The sequence below is a fragment of the Pecten maximus genome, chromosome 8 (genome assembly GCF_902652985.1).
Source record: "Pecten maximus chromosome 8, xPecMax1.1, whole genome shotgun sequence".
Classification (NCBI taxonomy): Eukaryota; Metazoa; Mollusca; class Bivalvia; order Pectinida; family Pectinidae; genus Pecten; species Pecten maximus.
The window spans coordinates 18,056,889-18,075,984 of record NC_047022.1 but is presented as its reverse complement, the minus strand read 5'-3'; the positions used below and the strand labels follow the sequence as shown (position 1 = coordinate 18,075,984).

General features: G+C 34.0%; 1 protein-coding gene across 2 annotated transcripts; it reads left to right on the top strand.

Annotated features, from left to right (window-relative positions):
- Positions 1-7,771: 7,771 nt before the first annotated feature.
- LOC117332659 (major vault protein-like) lies at positions 7,772-18,499 on the top strand. Of its 2 annotated transcripts, none has more exons than XM_033891648.1 (10): positions 7,772-7,866; positions 11,635-11,790; positions 12,102-12,297; positions 12,470-12,820; positions 13,868-13,993; positions 14,183-14,293; positions 14,675-14,950; positions 15,205-15,786; positions 16,057-16,512; positions 16,780-18,499. In XM_033891648.1, the coding sequence occupies exons 2-10, from the start codon at positions 11,648-11,650 to the stop codon at positions 17,122-17,124; spliced, it is 2,586 nt and encodes an 861-aa protein (XP_033747539.1). In that variant the 5' UTR covers positions 7,772-7,866; positions 11,635-11,647; the 3' UTR covers positions 17,125-18,499. The 2 variants fall into 2 exon arrangements, with proteins under 2 accessions (XP_033747539.1, XP_033747540.1); XM_033891649.1 differs by lacking the exon at positions 7,772-7,866 and adding an exon at positions 8,661-8,840.
- Positions 18,500-19,096: the final 597 nt, after the last annotated feature.

Here is a 19,096-nt window from a genome sequence, read left to right as displayed (position 1 = left end):
CGCGAGATTTTTCGGGACTTCGGTAGGACGTTTCGGTACTTAATGAAACAATGCGGATTCTATCATTTTTGTGTTATCATTGCATTTTTAAGTGACTATAATTGCATCAACAATCTATTATTGGTATATAATGCTATAATGCTTACTAACCACGACTCGGGTTAATGTCCCTTACAACGTTTACTGTAGACTACCACGTGATAACGTTAAATGATCAACACAAAAACAGCAAAATTCTTGCTAAGTTTTTTTTTATTAATATCAAACAATCATAATATACCATCCATAACAATAATATCGATAATTAATATAACTCGATATTACAAATCAACAACAAATATGAAATGCGACCGTTGGACACTACCATTGGGCCAACGTCGGCATACGACCGTCGCGTTTGTGCTGTTACCGGATCGGGAAGGATCAGAAACACGACCTATACATGTTTGGAATGAATTCAATTATACTTAATCGATTAGAAAAAAAATACATATATTATATGGATAAATGGAGCATTTTGGATTAAGTTATTCTTGTAATTATAGGAAAATGGCATGAGAAGAAGGGGAGGGAGAGTTAAAACTAAAATTACTGTATAAGATGAAAAATAATCTAACTCCAGATTTTTCAGATATTCTAGTGGCCCTAACAACAATCTGTTGGTCTAAACACCCTTATGCATTGAGAAATAGAAATAATTTTGTTATTCCTAACTATAGGCTTTCTTATACAAATTCATCTTTTTTACATTCAATTCTTCGTCTATATTAAAATAATTATATTTGATATTCTCCTAGATTGAGCATTTTCAAAAATGCTACTACACCCGATATAAAAACATTAAAACCTCCCAGTTATTATGGTTTTGGTGATAGGAAAATTAATATAATTCATACTAAGTTAAGGCATCAAAACAACTCTCTCACATATATGACTTATTTCGTTTTAACCTGATAGAAAATGCTGAATGTATTTGTGGTAACCCTTTCGAAAATGCCTTTCATTTTTTCTTTATATTTCTATATCTAAATTTATGTATATATTTCTCTATCTTCACGTATTTTTATACATGCATATATTTCTCTATCTTCACGTATTTTTATACATGTATATATTTCTCTATCTTCACGTATTTTTATACATGTATATATTTCTCTATCTTCACGTATTTTTATACATGTATATATTTCTCTATCTTTACGTATTTAATTCTATACCTACATGTATATATTTCTCTAACTTTACGTATTTCTATACATATATATTTTCTCTAACTTAACGTATTTCTATACCTTTACATATATATATATATCTAACTTAACGTATTTCTATACCTTTACATATATATATTTCTCCAACTTAACGTATTTAATTCTATACCTACATGTATATATATGTGTGTGTCTCAATTTTGAATACGTATAATGATTTAACAAACCTAGACTAATACGAAATCAAAAAAAGTAATGAAATCACCCTGTATAGCCTTTATTTCTCGGGCATGGGTTGTTACATACCAATTTTGATATTGATTGTATTGCTTCTGTAATAGAAGTTTGAAATTATGAACCAAATAATAACGTGTTTAGGTACGATCATATAGAAAAGAACCATCAGTTGATTGAAAGTACCGAAACGACTTGCTCATGTCTCCCGAAACGACCCGGACTTCTACAGAAACGACTTGTTACCGAAACGACCTGACACCGTAAGAAATTTGACGAATTTTCGGAAACAACGTAAACATGTCAACAATCTAAAAAACATACCAAATAACTTTTCTATGCGGATATAAATGGTATTCTAGATTACTTTTCTTCTTCAAATCCACGGAATTTTTGGAAAATTGTTCGGTAAAAACTTCTGACACTGCTAATATTATACCACCGCTTGTACATACAAACGGAAATCTTGTAATGACAGACGTCGATAAAGCAAATATACTGAATGATTACTTTGTTTCTATTTCTACCATTGACGATACAGACATTGACGAGCCAGGGGTCGAACTTAGTTTAAACAACATTTATTTATATTCAAGACAAGTGTACATATACATTGCAAATTATACATTGGTGAGGGATTTAGAAACAAGCTTAAAGCTTATATTAATCCACTTCCCTCTAAGGTTCGGCATATTGGTGATTAGTATGGTGGTACAAATACTGTTTCATAATAATAAACAGAAAATAATTATTTTGACAAAAAGGTAAATTATAGTGAAAAGTGATGAACAGTGGTGGAATACAAATAAATCTATGTTATAGCAATCTAATTGGAGAATAGAATACTTGGATATATAATTATGTAAATTATTTATGTTAATTAATGATGTCGATGGGGATGTGGATAAATTACGATGAAGCTAAGTAGTTCATAAATATTTAGTCGAACCTTTTGGAATGTAATATAAAATTATGTACAGCTTCAATTATTATTTCATTTTCTTCATTTGACAAGTCTGGGTTTCCTGATAATAGAATATCAGTATTCAGATCAAAATTTAAACTTAATACAAACTGATTATGCTGATTAATAAATTTTTCACACATGAATAAAAAGTGAAAATTATCTTCAATATATCCACATGAACAGAAAGGGCTATCCGTTAGATTTCTGTTAAATAAATGTTCTTTCAAGTTACTGCAATTTAAACGAAGTCTAGTATGTAGTATTTGTAAGTTACGTGTGCCAAAATTTCTATAACATGTTGGGGTTTTAATGTCTTTATTTAGGTATTTTTTTAGGATAATCAGAGAGGGGTTGTTTCTGATGTCTGCCGGTATAGAATTCCAAAGTTCGATTGTTGAAGGTAAAAAGGATGTTTTATAATAATTTGATTTAGAATGAACAGTTAATAATTGATTGCCTTGTCTGGTTCTGTAATCATGCAGATCTGAATGTTGAGAAGGAACAAGTGAGCAGAGATATTCTGGTGTTATTTTGTGAAACATTTTGTGAAACTGAATAATTTTATGTTTTTTCCTTCTATCCGATAATTTTTCCCAGCATAGATCGTTGTATAATAATTGTATATTTACAAGTTTAGTGGCCCCCGTTACTATTCTACCGGCCTCTATTTGAACATGTTCTAGTCTCTCAATTAAATATAGCGGTAAAGAATCCCAGACGACATCCGCATATTCTAAGATTGGTCGTATAAAAGATGTATATAGAGTTTGTAAAGAGTGTCTGTCGAGAGAGAATTTTAATTTCCTGAGTATTCCTAGACGCTTGGAAGTTTTACCTAGAATATAATTAATGTGCTCAGTCCAGCTAAAATCAGCAGAAAGATATACACCAAGATGTTTATGAGAGGTTACGTTTGATACAACTGTATTGTTCATTAATACTGGAGGATGGTTTGGCCTGTTTAATTTTTTACTGACTAACAAAGACTCTGTATTAGTAGGATTAAAGGTTACCAGCCAATTGTTAGCCCAATTATCTATCTTCCCTAAATCGTTGTTTATCAACTGATTTGTTATTATTGGATTATCTATCATCATGTAAAGAGTGGTGTCGTCCGCAAAGAGTTTAATTGTCCTGTTAATGTCGTTAACAATGTCATTAATGTAAACAAGAAATAATAGTGGTCCTAGAATGGATCCCTGGGGAACTCCTGCTGTAATTGTTTTGTAAGATGATGATTTCCCGTTTATAACAACCCTTTGATGTCTGTTTGATAGATAATTTTTGAACCAATCGATTAGCTTACCAGAAATTCCCGCCCGTTGCAATTTGTAAAGTAGCCCTTTGTGCCAAACTCTATCGAAAGCTTTACTTATATCACAAAATATATCCTGAATTTCTTTACCATTATCAAGAGCCTTACCGATATCATTAGTGATAGAAACTAATTCATTTACAGCAGAATCTCCAGGGATAAAACCAGACTGTGACTTCGTGAAAAAATTAGTTCTGTGCAGAAAGTTATATACATATTTAAAAACACATCGTTCCATCAACTTGCCCAGAATACTGATAAGTGATATCGGCCTATAGTTGGCAGTATTACTTTTGTCACCTTTTTTAAAAATAGGGGTTATATTAGCATTTTTCCATTTGTCAGGATAGTAAGACGATTGGAGAGATTTATTAAACAGCAAACATAATGGTTCAGCAGGCTGGTTTACACCTTCAGTTAGAAACTTAACACTTATCAAATCTGGACCAGAAGACTTAGAGGAATCTAAAACACTAATTGCATCTTTGACATCTTCGATAGTTAGTATAATATTGCGTAGAGTTTCGTTAGGTGGGTCGTGGGTCGAACTTAGAACTGACGCTACGATATCAGACATACATTTTCAACTCAGCGACATTACCGAAATCTTTATCTCTTTACAAAGCTGTATGTCACGACGGAATTAGCCACAATATGTTAAAAAATACAGCATTTTCTATAGCCTACCCATTATAATTAATATTAGTTATGCCATTATTCAAAAAAAGGGGATAAACACGTTTCTTCTAATTATAGGCCTATTTCATTACTTAGCACTATCGGTAAAGTTTTTGAACGTTTAGTAGATCTAGTTAAATATTTGAATAACTATTTGCTTGATAACTCACTTATTTATAAATACCGATTCATTTCATTTCAACAAATTTTATTATACAAGATGTTATAGTACAAAGGAATTTGACAACAGGCTTTGCCTATATCAGTCTTCTCCCACATAAATGACATTTTGATAAAGTAATTGAACAATAGAACTATATAATTAGGGTTATTTGTAACACTTGCACATACACTCATACACACATCATTGTAATAATTTAAGTAGTCATTCAAAGTTTAATGGAATAATTTATAGTTAAAAAGTATCGAAAGTTCAGGGAATATTTTTATTTATATACATTATATATAGAAAATAGATAATTATACAAGACTTTGTAAAGCAAAAGTGCTTCACCTACCTGACGGTGAGAAAGAAGAGTATCTTATTGAACAATTATAATGATATACAATGTACATATATACATTGTATCAATGAAATATTATATAATTAATTGATTCAAAGATAAATAAAAGAGAATTAAAATCCTCATTTAATTCCATACATGGAGTAAACAAGTCATCATCTACAATAACATATAAAGAAGTGTCATCAGCAAATAGCTTTATATTAGTACATACTTCATTAGTTAGATCATTAATAAAGAGTAAAAACAAAAAAGGCCCAAGAATTGATCCTTGAGGGACTCCAGAATTTACATTTTTAAAACTAGTTGAATAACCATCATATACAACTCGTTGTCTTCTGTTTGAGAGATAATTTTCAAACCAGTTATAGAGATTACCTTTTATGCCATATTTTTTTAATTTATATAATAATCCTTTATGCCAGACTCTGTCAAAGGCTTTGCTAATGTCACAGAAAACAAGTCTTATATCTTTCCCTTCATCTAAATTTTTTGAAATTGAATTGTATACTGTGAGCAACTGATTAATTGTAGAATCATTTTTCTGGATGCCAGACTGGTGAACCCTAATTATATGATGTTTGTTTACATGATTATACACATATTTGAAAATAATTTTTTCGAAGTACTTTAATAAAAACAAGATGTAATTGCAATGGGTCTATAGTTACTAGGATCATCAGTGTTTCCTTTACCTTTATATAAGGCATTTACATTTGAAGATTTCCATGCTAGTGGAATCTTACCAAGGTCTATAGTTTTTTGAAAAAGAATTTTTAAAGGTTTGACAAGTGAGGGTAAAAGATTCTTTACAATTTTAGGTGACAAATTATCAGGTCCTAGTGGTTTATTCTCCTTGATTATTTTAATTTGGTCTGTGATATCTTGTTCAGTGATTTCTATATTATTAAAATCCAAGTGACTAAGGGGAGGTAATTCATCAACAATATCATCAGGATCTTCATCAACTGCATTAGATATGGAAGTAAAAAAAATATTGAGAGCCTCAGCCTTATCAAGAGGATGTAATAATGTATTACCATCAACTCTGAGGGGATTTGAGGTAGATTTATTATTAAGATCACCTATTGATTTGGCTATTTGCCACCATTTTCTTGGAGGAGTATTTTTATCTAATGGAGAATTTTGCATCTTTGTCAAATAATCAGATTTTGCTTCACGATTAAGTCAATAACTTCATTACGAGAGTTTCTGAACTTAAGCCAATCACTTTCCTTGTTAGTGTTTTTAGCTATTTTATGAATTCTATTTTTCTTTCTTAATCTATTTCTAATTATGCTATTCATCCAAGGTTTGTCATTTGGGCGTATTCTTATCTTTTTTGAAGGAATGTGAGTTTCAGTTAATGTTCTAATATTGTTTAATATTTTATCATTAATTACATCCACATCATTATCGTTTCCAATTATTGTTTCCCAATCTAAGGAAGAAAGATTAGCATTCATTAGGTCCCAATTTCCTTCATTATATTTATAGATAATTCTTTCAAAGGACCGTTCTCTAAATACTTTAAAACATAGATTTAGAACTATTGGACTATGATCACTGCATAAAGGTGGTAAAACTTCAGTATTCTGTATCATATTCAAGTTATTAACATAAAAGATATCAATACATGTTGAGGATGTACTAGTAATTCTGGTTGGTGATTGATAAACATTATCAAGTTGGGGGGGGGGGGGGGGGGGGGGGGGGGGGGGGGGGGGATCGAACGGAGAAAGATCAATACCATGGAACAGGATATAACGAACATTAGAAATAGCAGTGTGTTTTTGTGCAGCGAACAGTGTAATCTTCTGCTATCGGCATCGTAATTGTTTGTTTGTTTAGTAATTAATTAATTTTTTGTAGAAGATTTGACTAACTTTTATAGGTCTCTGATACAATGTACCAAAAACTATCAAACTTATGGGATATAGTCTTATTGATCATGCACATTGTTGCCATTTATCCGTATTTTCTAAAATCCATTGGGTCTTATCGACATGTCCAAGTTTTGTAATTAAGCAGCCATTACGTCCGACCAAAACATCATCAATTTTAAATGCACACAAAAAGCACATTGTTTTATCTAGGCCACTACAAAAGTTACCACATTAACCAAAAACTATCATACTTATGGAATGTGGTCTTGATTAGCATGCACATTGTTGTCATTTATCCGTATTCTCGAAAACCCCATAGGGACTTTTCGAAAATTGGAGATTCCCGCCGATCTTTCCTGCGTTGTGCTTGACTTTTATACTCAAAATACAAACACTTGGACAGCAAATTGTGATATATTTCATATTGATGACACTTCTGTACTTTGATATTAATAAAATTAAAGCACATAATTGGATCTTGGTGAGGATTTCAAATAGAAATTATCCAATTTATGTGTCTGGTTTTCAAGTTTTCTCCAATATATGGCGTCTAGTGAAGACTGAACCGAGCGACCGCAAAGGATTGTGGGAAGGTCAGGGGCCACTATGTAAACACAAGGGCAAATAGAGAGCTGCCAATCTCTGTATATATGTCTCTGAATGTATCATCAAATATGTATAATATATGACTTTTTTTTGTTTATTATCAGGTCAACATATTGCCCCATGAAGGCTTATCTACATTACATAGATTGAATTTTTATTCTGAAATAACAGCCTAAAAAACCCTTTGAAATCTGTTTGTATGTATGTCGTCAAAAACATGTCTGATGAAATATTACCCTTTGTTATCACAACGTAACTGAAGCTACGACGCACTTTAGAAAGTGCGGATAAACTCTTTACGCGAGTCATCTCCCTTAGATTGTGACGGTCATCGATAAAAAAAGAAGCGAAACGATTGGTTAGGAGGAAAGTCACGCCCACCTGACCGGCCTGCAGGATCTTGCTCAACGTTCAGAAACACTGCTGACGCAGCTTCAAGAAACAGGTAAGCACATTTCTGATTGAGTTTCACCCAGTTTAATGACGTATTTCAATTAATTATAATATATTTTCCAGAGTAAACACATGTTTAGATAATGACATTTTATAAAACTGATTAAAAAGCCACTGAAATGGTGCAAAAGTGCACGGATTTTACTTCCGTTTTATCGACCCGACTATCATGTTGTGATAGGGTATTCCTGGAGACCGAACAACAGTTCAACAACGAGTACACGATCAGCGAATTTATCGTGGACGTATTATTACAAACTGATTGTGTAATGTTGCAGTTAGTGTTTTAATTGTTGGACTTTCTATCCAATCATTGCAACCAAGCAAAACAATATTCACACACCTTTGTTAGACGAGTTTTGGGCTGTTGATTACAAGCGTCTGTGCAAATTAATTATATATACCTAGTGAATCGATAGGCCTATCGAATGCTATATAGAGTATCATAATTTATAAGATTCTTAAATGTTTATTTGGAATAAAAATTCGTAATAACACACTCCCATGTACCGTAATCGCATGTACATACTTGAACAAGAAAGTTTGACGTCATAAGCAAGACGGTCATGGCTATATTTAAACATGGGTATGTCCCACAAATGCTTTGATTGACATGTAAGATTTGACAGGGATTTCCATGAGGTTGTGAAATACACATGTGTAGAAGAAATGGTAGCTTAAAATAAATATTGCAGCAGCCATTTACTATATAGTGTTGCTGACAAAGCAATGGACTTAGTCACTATGACAGAACAGCACTTTTTACCCTTTAAAACCATGCCTAATTTATATGTAAGTCAGTGTGAACACCTACTTGTGTGAACGTACCACTGCTGTGACCACCATGTAGGGATTGAAGACAACCTCTCCCATCACTTCCAGATTTGCTTAGACTGATAGGAATTGGCAGTCTAAGCGTTGGTGCTAATTATTATTTGCGGTATACTGGTGTACATTAATTAGTAGGTAAGATTGAATTTTTATAAAAGGAATTTTAACTTTTCAACCCTGTTAAAATTTAAAAACTACGCAATAAGTTATAATGAGCGAGGTATTAAAAAAAATAAGACATAAACTAAAAATATTTCTAAGTGTGTACAATTATTTCCTAAATACATTATATTGTGTTGAAGACCTTATGCAATGAAATTATGTATGCAGCTTAATTTTTTATATACTGATGACCAATATAGAATAGCAAAGTGCATTACATTATAGATAAAACCTATACTTACTTTTACTTAGTGAATCAGTTGTGCGGGGCTTAAGTCCTTTTTGAGATAAAATCTTACAAGAGGATGAGGGTTAATGTAATGAGTGACATTGAGTGAGTGTACTATATATATATATAACTCCGCTATATGACTAAAAAATACATCTGGTAGTACAATGTTCAATTGCGACTTGACAAGGAAGTCATAATACGCAATATTGGCTCAGTCATCTAGGTCAGATTTTAGTAATGATTATAATTCATATATTTCCTCATATGACTCAAGTTAATAATCTTCCTGTACAGACCTTGGGAAACCTTATGTCAGATATCTTTTTTTATCACCGTATTCTTGACTTTTTTTTTCTTTTTTTTTAATGTACTGGATGAACGATTGGTTGTACGTATTACAGTTCACACCAAAACTACATTGCCTAAATTGATAGATTTTTTTTTATCGAACTGCAAGCAAAGATTTTCATAAACTGGTGTAACAAGTCCAACAGGTCTGGCAGGTGAAGACTTTGTATGAAAGTTTGGGAGAATGACAAATAGTGACATTGACATGAAATCAAATTAAAATGGGACATCAAAAAGTTGTGAAAATAATAATATCTTTATAGAAATAGTAATTCCGACTATAGGAAAACCTGAATGATGAAGCATGGTGAGCTTGATATTATTTAAATGGATTCAACCATTGAATCAGCTCTGTACAAATAGCACTGGGTCAAATATTGGTATTCAGTTCGCTTTTTGGGTGTATTCAATCAATAACTGTATGATTATCTATTAATTTTGCTGTCAAAAGAAAATCATACTTTTGGAAAATCCAGAATGAATCAAGTTGTTTCTGTGGAGTGTGAAATATTATAGTCAGTTATTATTAAGGCAGGTTTATTTGGAATTTTCATTTAAAATATTGGTATAGTGTTGGACTTGCATATAACACATGGACCATATTTAAATCTGTACGGCTTTTTCAGTTCCTGGTAATGCATGTGGAAAAGTGATCTCAACTATACATACAGGTGTCTATGAAAGACCAGTTGTCTAGAATATATCAATTTTAAATTATATATATATAAGTAGAAAAATAATTCCAAACTGAAGCTCTATTTAAAATTCTCGTTTGGAGATGGGTATGTATTACACTGGAGTTCAACATGTACAATGTATTATACTAGGACTCTTTTGATCCAGGGGGAATAGACTACAACAGGATAATGCTTTGTCATCAACATTTAAGTAATCAATATACCTATTTATAGAGTAGAGAAGATTACCTATAGGTCTATATAATACATTACATGTTCTTGAACATGTTGGCACAGATCCAGGTTTCACCTATGAAATACACAGTAGAATTTGTAGTCCACCTCTTAATCTTTTGTACCTACATTTCAGCTAACAATAAACCTTGTACTTTGGCTAGCCATATATTTCGCTGACCTCCACTAACTTAATTATTATAAGTATCAGAGCTCTTGTGATTTGATCTCAATTTTCTGTCTACCGAAGGTTTAGTTTAAGTAGGTACATGTATATATATATTTCAATTTTTTTTTTTTACAGTTTAAAGCATACAGGTGCTCCTAGCATGCCTATAGCCAATTATAATCTAAAAGTTAAGTCTACATACAAGAACTAACTAATCAAATACTGATCGGTAGACTTAAAATGGTTTAAATGGCTTTTTATTCTCTGCTGTTCAGTTAATAAGATTGTCTTTGTCAACTCCCAATATTTTATTTCATGTACACACATGTGAGACACAAGCATTTTGAAAGTACATGATCAGTCAGGAGAGTTAATGTTCTTTGTTGTAAGTAACCAATCAGAATTGATGTATGGTTGGTAAATAATACCAAAAAAATCAATTCATTATAAATATTTTATGAATGTACACAACTGATAATAAAGAATGTCTGTTGTTTATTATACAGTTATAATTGTATTTACCAGTCGATCTGACATTTTGAGGCAAAGTGAGAGTTCTAAGTCCAGTACAAAGCAGTCTGAATGCCAAACTGTTGTAAGCTCAACCTATTGTTCAACTTTTATCAAAATACCTGGGGTTTGAAATCGGTATCCAATCAAACATTCTTTTGGGGGTCAGACTGGATGTCATGATGATCGAATATCACCCTCACCTTTCAGCCAGGTGACCGGGATATAATAAAATAGAAGTATGTACCGTAATAGGAATCCATAATAAGAAATAACCTGCCCATGCTTGAGCTCGAACTAGTGACCTATGTCTGTCAAGACCAACATCTTACCATTAGGCTAAAGGGAAATTCCCTCTTGTTTGAGTTAGTAAGGTGAACTTAATTATTACCCGAGATCTCCACTTTTACAAGTGTAGGGGGTCACAATCTAAAAGACATGGGTCCTCCCACTTTTAGACTCTTGCATATTTCCATCAAAATCTGCAATGGTCATAGATACAAAAAAATGTATAAGTTTATTACTGATAATAATGATTTGAATATATTCCGACATTGTAAAATAAAATAACCAATCAAAATGTTGTTTTTGTTTTAGATAACCAATCAAAATGTCCGTCTCACGTCGTGGAGGGGAGGAGCTGTCCCTTTTTAGGATTCCTCCCTACTACTACCTCCATGTCCTTGACCAGAATCTCAATGTCACCCGTCTGGAGATTGGACCCCAGACCTACATCCGACAGGATAATGAAAGGTAAGACTCGGATACAATGCATAGTAAACATGTTAAGGGGATTTTCATAAAAAGGGACCCATTACTGGTTTGGGATTAATCAAAATATTTAAAAAATTAACTTTTGATAATCACAGATATGACGAAATGGACATTTTGAAGTAGAATTTGTGAAGTGAACCATACAATGTAATCGTTTTTTATGATATACCTATGAAATGTCCTTTATTTAATTGAATCTAATTCATCAATTATCTAAAATTTGCCTAAAGCTAAATAGGTAAATGCGGACCATTTGCGAATGTTTATGATTTGATTTTGTTTGTTGACAGGGTGGTGTTTGGTCCCGAGAAGATGATCACTGTGCCCCCAAGGCATTACTGTGTGATCGAGAACCCCCATGTCCGAGATAAGGACAGCAAGGTTGTGCTGGACAACAGTGGTCAAGCCAAGCTACTTCACGCTGACCAAGAGATCCGTCTTGCACAGGACCCTTTCCCTCTCTACCCTGGAGAAGTCTTGAAGCAGGTAAAAGACAATTTCTGAAAAAAAAAAATTCATGTGTAAATGAATAAGGTCATTAAAAGTCATCTGGCAAGTAATTAAAATTATGTATGACTATATAAACTTGTAAAGCAATATTTAAGAGTGAAAATAAAGTTGTTTCACAATAATTCAATGTCGAAATTTATTTGTTTAGGTTGTAACACCCCTGAAAGTTGTGAACGCCAACTCCGCCTTGCGTTTGAGATCGATCCTTGACTTTGAGTCCGAGGGTGATGAAAAAAGGACAGCTGGTGATGAGTGGTTATTCGAGGGGCCCGGGACCTACATCCCTCGTAAGGAAGTGGTGATTGATGAGACAATTCGCGCTACAGTGATTCGTTCAAACCAGGCGATTCGTCTTCGGGCACGTAAAGAGACCATTGACCGTCAAGGAACTCCTCGAGTGACTGGTGAGGAATGGCTGGTCAAGAAGACTGGAGCTTACTTGCCTGGGGCATACGAGGAAGTCGTCGACATTGTCAACGCTTTTGTCCTCACAGACAAGGTATGCCAGTTATTCATCAATAAAGTATTTTTTGATTAATGTCATTTTTTATGTTGGTCATGTAATTATATTAATATGTCGATTCTTTAAGGGTGACCCCACATGAAAAGGTTCAACCCCTGGCTCTACACTTTATATTGGCTTATGTCCGTAATGGCTGTTGTAATTTTTCTGTCTTTTTCCATTGATCATTAGTTCCCCTCCTGTGAAACTGGGGACTATGTTTCCTCTCTGTCCGTCTGTGTACATACGTACATTGGTAACAGCTTGTCAGCACTCAAGTAGCTACATTTCTTGAGGGATTTTGATCAAACTTCATGCAATTCAAAGGACCATGATATCTCAAACAACTTAGAGTTTCGGAGTTGTTGGGTCAAGGTGACCTTGGGTTGTTGAGTCAAGGTCAAGGTCACCTTCACCATTTTTTTTTTAGAAAATCCATGTTGCAGTTTATGTAAATGTATCATATCATATCTGATACACTGGATCTCACCTCACTTGCTTTGAAATGGACATTTACGAATACGAATACTATACACAGGTTATAATCAGTGAGCCCATGATGCATGCCACCCAGTAAATCATACAAAAAATAAATCTGCATGCATTTTACCTGTTGCAGTTTTTTTGGCACATTGTCATGGTAAAGCAGACATATTTTTTGGCTGAAACTGGATACACTTCTTTGTATGACATAAAACTACCTCTTGTTTCTGATATATTTACAGAAAGCTATACAATTACCTCTTGTTTTTGATGTATTTACAGAAAGCTATAAAATTACCTCTTGTTTTTGATGTATTTACAGAAAGCTATAAAATTACCTCTTGTTTTTGATGTATTTACAGAAAGCTATACAATTACCTCTTTTTTTGATGTATTTACAGAAAGCTATACAATTACCTCTTGTTTTTGATGTATTTACAGAAAGCTATACAATTACCTCTTGTTTTTGATGTATTTACAGAAAGCTATACAATTACCTCTTGTTTTTGATGTATTTACAGAAAGCTATACAATTACCTCTTGTTTTTGATGTATTTACAGAAAGCTCTTCACATGAGGTCACTTAGGACTTTTAAGGATGACTTTGGTGTGGTGAGGAAAAATGGAGAGGAATGGCTTATCACCATGACGGAGACAGAAACACACATCCCAAATGTCTACGAGGAGGTGAGTGTTTAAATGTTTAATTTCACAGCTTTGAAAATGATGATCTGGCTTTTTAAATTTAAATTACTTTTAGTGGATAAATCTTCAAAATGTTATATAGACCATTATTTTCTCAACAGATGTCAGCAAATTTTTGTGTTTTAAAACATGTTTTCTGAGTTATAAAACGTGTTGTTTCTATGGTTACAGGTTGTTGGAGTGGTCTCCATCACAACTTTGACGTCCCGTCAGTATTGCGTTATTTTGGATCCCTGTGATGACTCCGGACGGCCACAGCTCGGTCGCAAGAGGTTGGTCAAGGTCAGTACTCAAGGTCAAAGAACCTGTCGTCAGTTCAATTGTTTGAAAGACAGAATAATTAGGTTAACCTTTTGAAGACAAATCATGTTACATTAATTTAAGTTGTTGGAATTTTGAAAAAAAATTACCCTGGTAAAAGAGTAAAAGATGTTGAAAAAATTCCAAGGAGCAAAAATCGATTTTGAGTCAATAGAGATAGTAAGATGTCCATTTTCAGAATGAAAGAAGTAAATTTAGGATTAAGTTTATTTTAGTATCAAAAGAGAATATGACATTAAGAAAAAAATAACTATGTGACTGAATTTAATAACATTAAGAATTAAAAGTTGAAATATCTTAAGAATTTTGTCATGTTTTTAAAAGTTTTATTTCTTATTTTAGGGAGAAAAATCCTTCTTCCTCCTGCCTGGTGAGCGCCTGGAAAGAGGCATTCAGAACATTTATGTTCTTGGTGAGGAAGAAGGCCTTATTCTTAAGGCAACAGAAACATTTAAGGACTTAGACGCAGAGGAGGACCGTCGTCCTGGAGACAGGTGGATGATCCGAGGGCCAAAGGAATATGTACCACCCACAGAGGTGGAGGTCGTCCTGAAGAGACGTGCAATCCCATTGGACGAGAATGAGGGTATCTATGTCCGGGATATCAAAAGTGGAAAGGTACGAGGCTTTCTTGGGAGAGAACATTTCCAATCTGACTAGTAAAATATTGTTATTGTGACAGCTCTAGCTCTGACAAAATTACATCATCATATCGTAGAAATAAGTGTATTTGCCGCTCTGACAAAATTACATCATCATATCGTAGAAATAAGTGTATTTGCCGGTTAAACATTTTTTTCAATTTGAAGTAGACTGCACCATTTCTTTTCGATTATGAAAATAATACAAATTTTTAACTTCCATTATTTTAGGTGCGTGCTGTTACTGCAGAGACTTATATGCTGAACCATGATGAGGAACTCTGGGAGAAGGAACTCCCTCCTGCAGTCGAGACCCTCCTTGCCCAAGGAAAGGATCCTCTGGCTGATAGGGGTACAAGGGGATCGAGTTCTGAGACCTTAAAGTCTCGGGACAAGACGAAGGTCGTGACCTTCCGTGTACCACACAATGCTGCAGTGCAAATATATGATTACAAGGAGAAGAAAGCCAGAGTTGTGTTTGGTCCCGAGCTGGTCATGCTTGGCCCTGACGAACAATTCACACAGCTGAGTTTGTCTGGTGGCAAACCAAAGAAACCCAATTCTATTAAATCTCTCTGTCTGTTGCTGGGCCCCGACTTCATGACTGATATCATCGTCGTAGAGACAGCTGACCATGCTCGACTCAGCCTCCAGTTATCATACAACTGGCACTTTGAGATTAAGGACAAGGCGCAGGTCGCTGATGCCCACAAAATCTTCAGTGTGCCAGATTTTGTTGGCGATGCCTGCAAGGCAATTGCATCCAGAGTGCGAGGAGCTGTCGCTCAAGTACAGTTCGACGACTTCCACAAGGTATATATACAAAGTTTTATTATGATTATCATAAAGTTCTATTGCTGGGAGAATAAAATATATGTACGGCTACAAAAAAAACCCCAAAAATCCCTATTTCCTCTCCTAAATATTAGATATCTAATTACATCGTGGTTACATTCACATGTAATAAAGTCATCAGCTCTTTAGCTTAATCAATTGTTCATTAACACTTATATATAACATTGCTAAAGTTAAATATATTTCATTGTACACAAATAAGTAAATGTTTGTTTCGTTTTCCTTCAGAACTCAGCCAGGATTATCAGATCTTCCGTGTTTGGTTTCGATGAAAAAGACAAAGTGCGAGACCAGTTTGTATTTAACCAGAACTGTCTAATGATTACAAGCATAGATATCCAGTCTGTCGAACCCGTCGACCAGAGGACACGCGACGCCCTGCAGAAGTCTGTCCAGCTTGCCATTGAGATTACCACCAACTCCCAGGAGGCCACAGCTAGACACGAAGCTGAACGTCTCGAACAGGAAGCCAAGGGTCGTTTAGAAAGACAGAAGATTAGCGACGAGGCTGAGGCTGAAAAGTCCCGTAAAGAACTGCTGGAACTCCAGGCCAACAGTGCCGCTGTGGAAAGTACTGGTCAGGCAAAGGCAGAGGCTCAGTCCCGTGCTGAGGCTTCGAGAATTGAGGGAGAGGCAGCTGTTGAGCAGGCTAAACTCAAGGCCATGGCAATGAAGATTGAAGCTGTACGTATTATTATATCGTTATATTATTACATAATTCAATAAAAAATTCAAACTATTTTCTTTTCACTAAAATCTGTAGATCGAAAAGTTTCCAACATTCCATTTGGCTAGTCTCTGTCCAAGTCTGTAATTTTCTTCTTGGTTCAATCACTTAAAAGCAACTTGCATAAAAGGACCACCTGGCTATAGTGGACAAAATTTGTATTTGAAATATTTGGCATGATTTTACACAAAAATGTCTTTCACTGATCTGTTTGTGATTTGCAGGAGTCCGAGCTGGAAAGACTGACCAGCGCTCGGGAGGCTGAACTGAAATACATTCGTGAGCAGAATGACATGGAGCTCAACAAATCCAAAGAAATGTCCCACATTGAAACAGAGAAGTTTAAGAACATGGTGGACGCTATTGGAGCCAACACACTCCAGTCCATTGCTGTGTCTGGTCCGGAGATGCAGGTCAAGATGTTGACTGCCCTTGGGCTGAAATCTACGCTCATTACAGATGGCAGCAGTCCGATCAACCTGTTCAACACGGCCAACGGATTGATCGGAGGTCAGCTGCTACCCGCTAAAAGGCGTCATGCTCCAGGCGACTCTGATGAGGAGGATTAAAGGGCAGAGAACTCTGAGTAACTCCTATGAGATTTGACTTCGTTGGTTTGTGTGATAGCATGAATACGAGTTAGTGAAACTCTTGTTCGATGCGATTAGTAACATTGGCTGAATCCTATTTACCATATTTCTATTGTTGTGCTCTACAATCAATTTGTAGGTTGTATCAAACAAGCATCAGATGACCATTTACAGGGTTGGTATGATTGAAGGCTCTTGTGGCCTACACTCAGAATATATCTGTATTGCTGGGACCATAAACAAACTGAGGGTTTCGAGTTGTTTACAGTCACATACATGTAATTATATGGATGTTTGTTTGTGAATTAGGACATTGGGGAACAAAAAATACTTTCATAATTTATTCAAAAATACATGTATATCTTTTCATTATAGACTGACACACCCTTAGTGTTATTATAACTTATTAAGAAATCTGTGTATTATTTAATAGAAAATCCTTTATGATTTTTTTTATGCTTAATTGATCAATTGTATCCTTATTATTTCTAAGGACTTGTAAAACAGACGAGTTGTGAGCCTATTTAAAAATTTATCTCATGCATTTATAAATTCAAGGTATATAATACTATATATATATATATATCCTTGTTATATTTGTATATAACAGTTATTCATTATATCATTTGATTTTGTACTTCTCATTCAGATTTTTATCATGGAAACATATTTAGGGTAAATGTACACATGCGGCTATACCAAGTGCAATTACATTATATGGTGAGCGTATAAAGCATGTGTGATAACCTAGTGTTTAATTTCATGTTGATATTTCAGACAAATTTGTTTGAAACAAATCCCTCCTCTTTAGCCGTGGAATTGGAGCGTTGCTTGTTTAATTTTAAAACTTTAAAATGATAAATGTGACGGACACTGCAATATACTTCCGCAGCTAAAGTGGAAGGGTCAATGTGATTACCTAGTGTTAAATTTCATTTTCATTCTTTAAAAAAAAATGTACAGAACAAATGTGTATATAGAACGCCAATAACCTTACTGCAACTTACAACTGCTTTCATGTATTAATTAATATTGTATTTTATTTGTGAATATTCTGTTAGCAAATTTCATACATGACAGTGCTGACAAGATTTGATGTTGTTTACTGGTTTGAAGTTGTTTTTCTTTTGATATTGTTTTTCTACAAACTTAGACCATTGCGTTTTCTCTGTGATAGATTCAATGTACCACAATCTAACATAATATTTATTCATATCAAAGAAGTTGAGAAACTTTATGTAGTTCTTCAAAACTTGTCCGTCTTCACTCCGATTGTGAGTGCAGAAATGGATAACATCTGTTAACTAAATATTTCTTGTTTTTGTGAATCCTATTAAACTTGATACAAAATTTATCATTTGTTTGTTGAATTTTTGATATGCTATCTGGGGATGATCACTGGCTGTTCAATTTGTCTTTTGTCTGTAATCTGAACATAAATTACTTCGACATTATATGTAAAAAGTTCTTTTACCTAAATGCCATACTTTCAAATGTTTGGAATTTCCATATTGGAGATTGCATAGGTACATTTATAGACTTAAATCATACTAACACAACTACCTTAAAACTACATATACAAAATGTATATAGATTGTCTTTTGGATGATTTAAATTTTCAAGATAATTATCCCGTTGTGACGAAATTGTGTTCCATTCATATGTGCATTCATACATACTGTGTACGTTCACCTTTTGTCAGCTCTAGCTATTTCAGTGGCAATAAGATTTTAAGCAAACCTCATGCATACATCGATCAAGTATGAGTATTCCACGAACAAGTTCATGTTTCAGGGTGCCAGTTAATGTCAAGGACAAGGTTACTTGCTATTTATAGAAGTCATTGCTAGTGCTCTGGTGACTTCATTTTCAAGCAAATTTCAAGCAAATTTCATATATTGGTCAAGTATGAAAACTCCACGAACAAGTTCATGTTTCAGGTTGCCAGTTT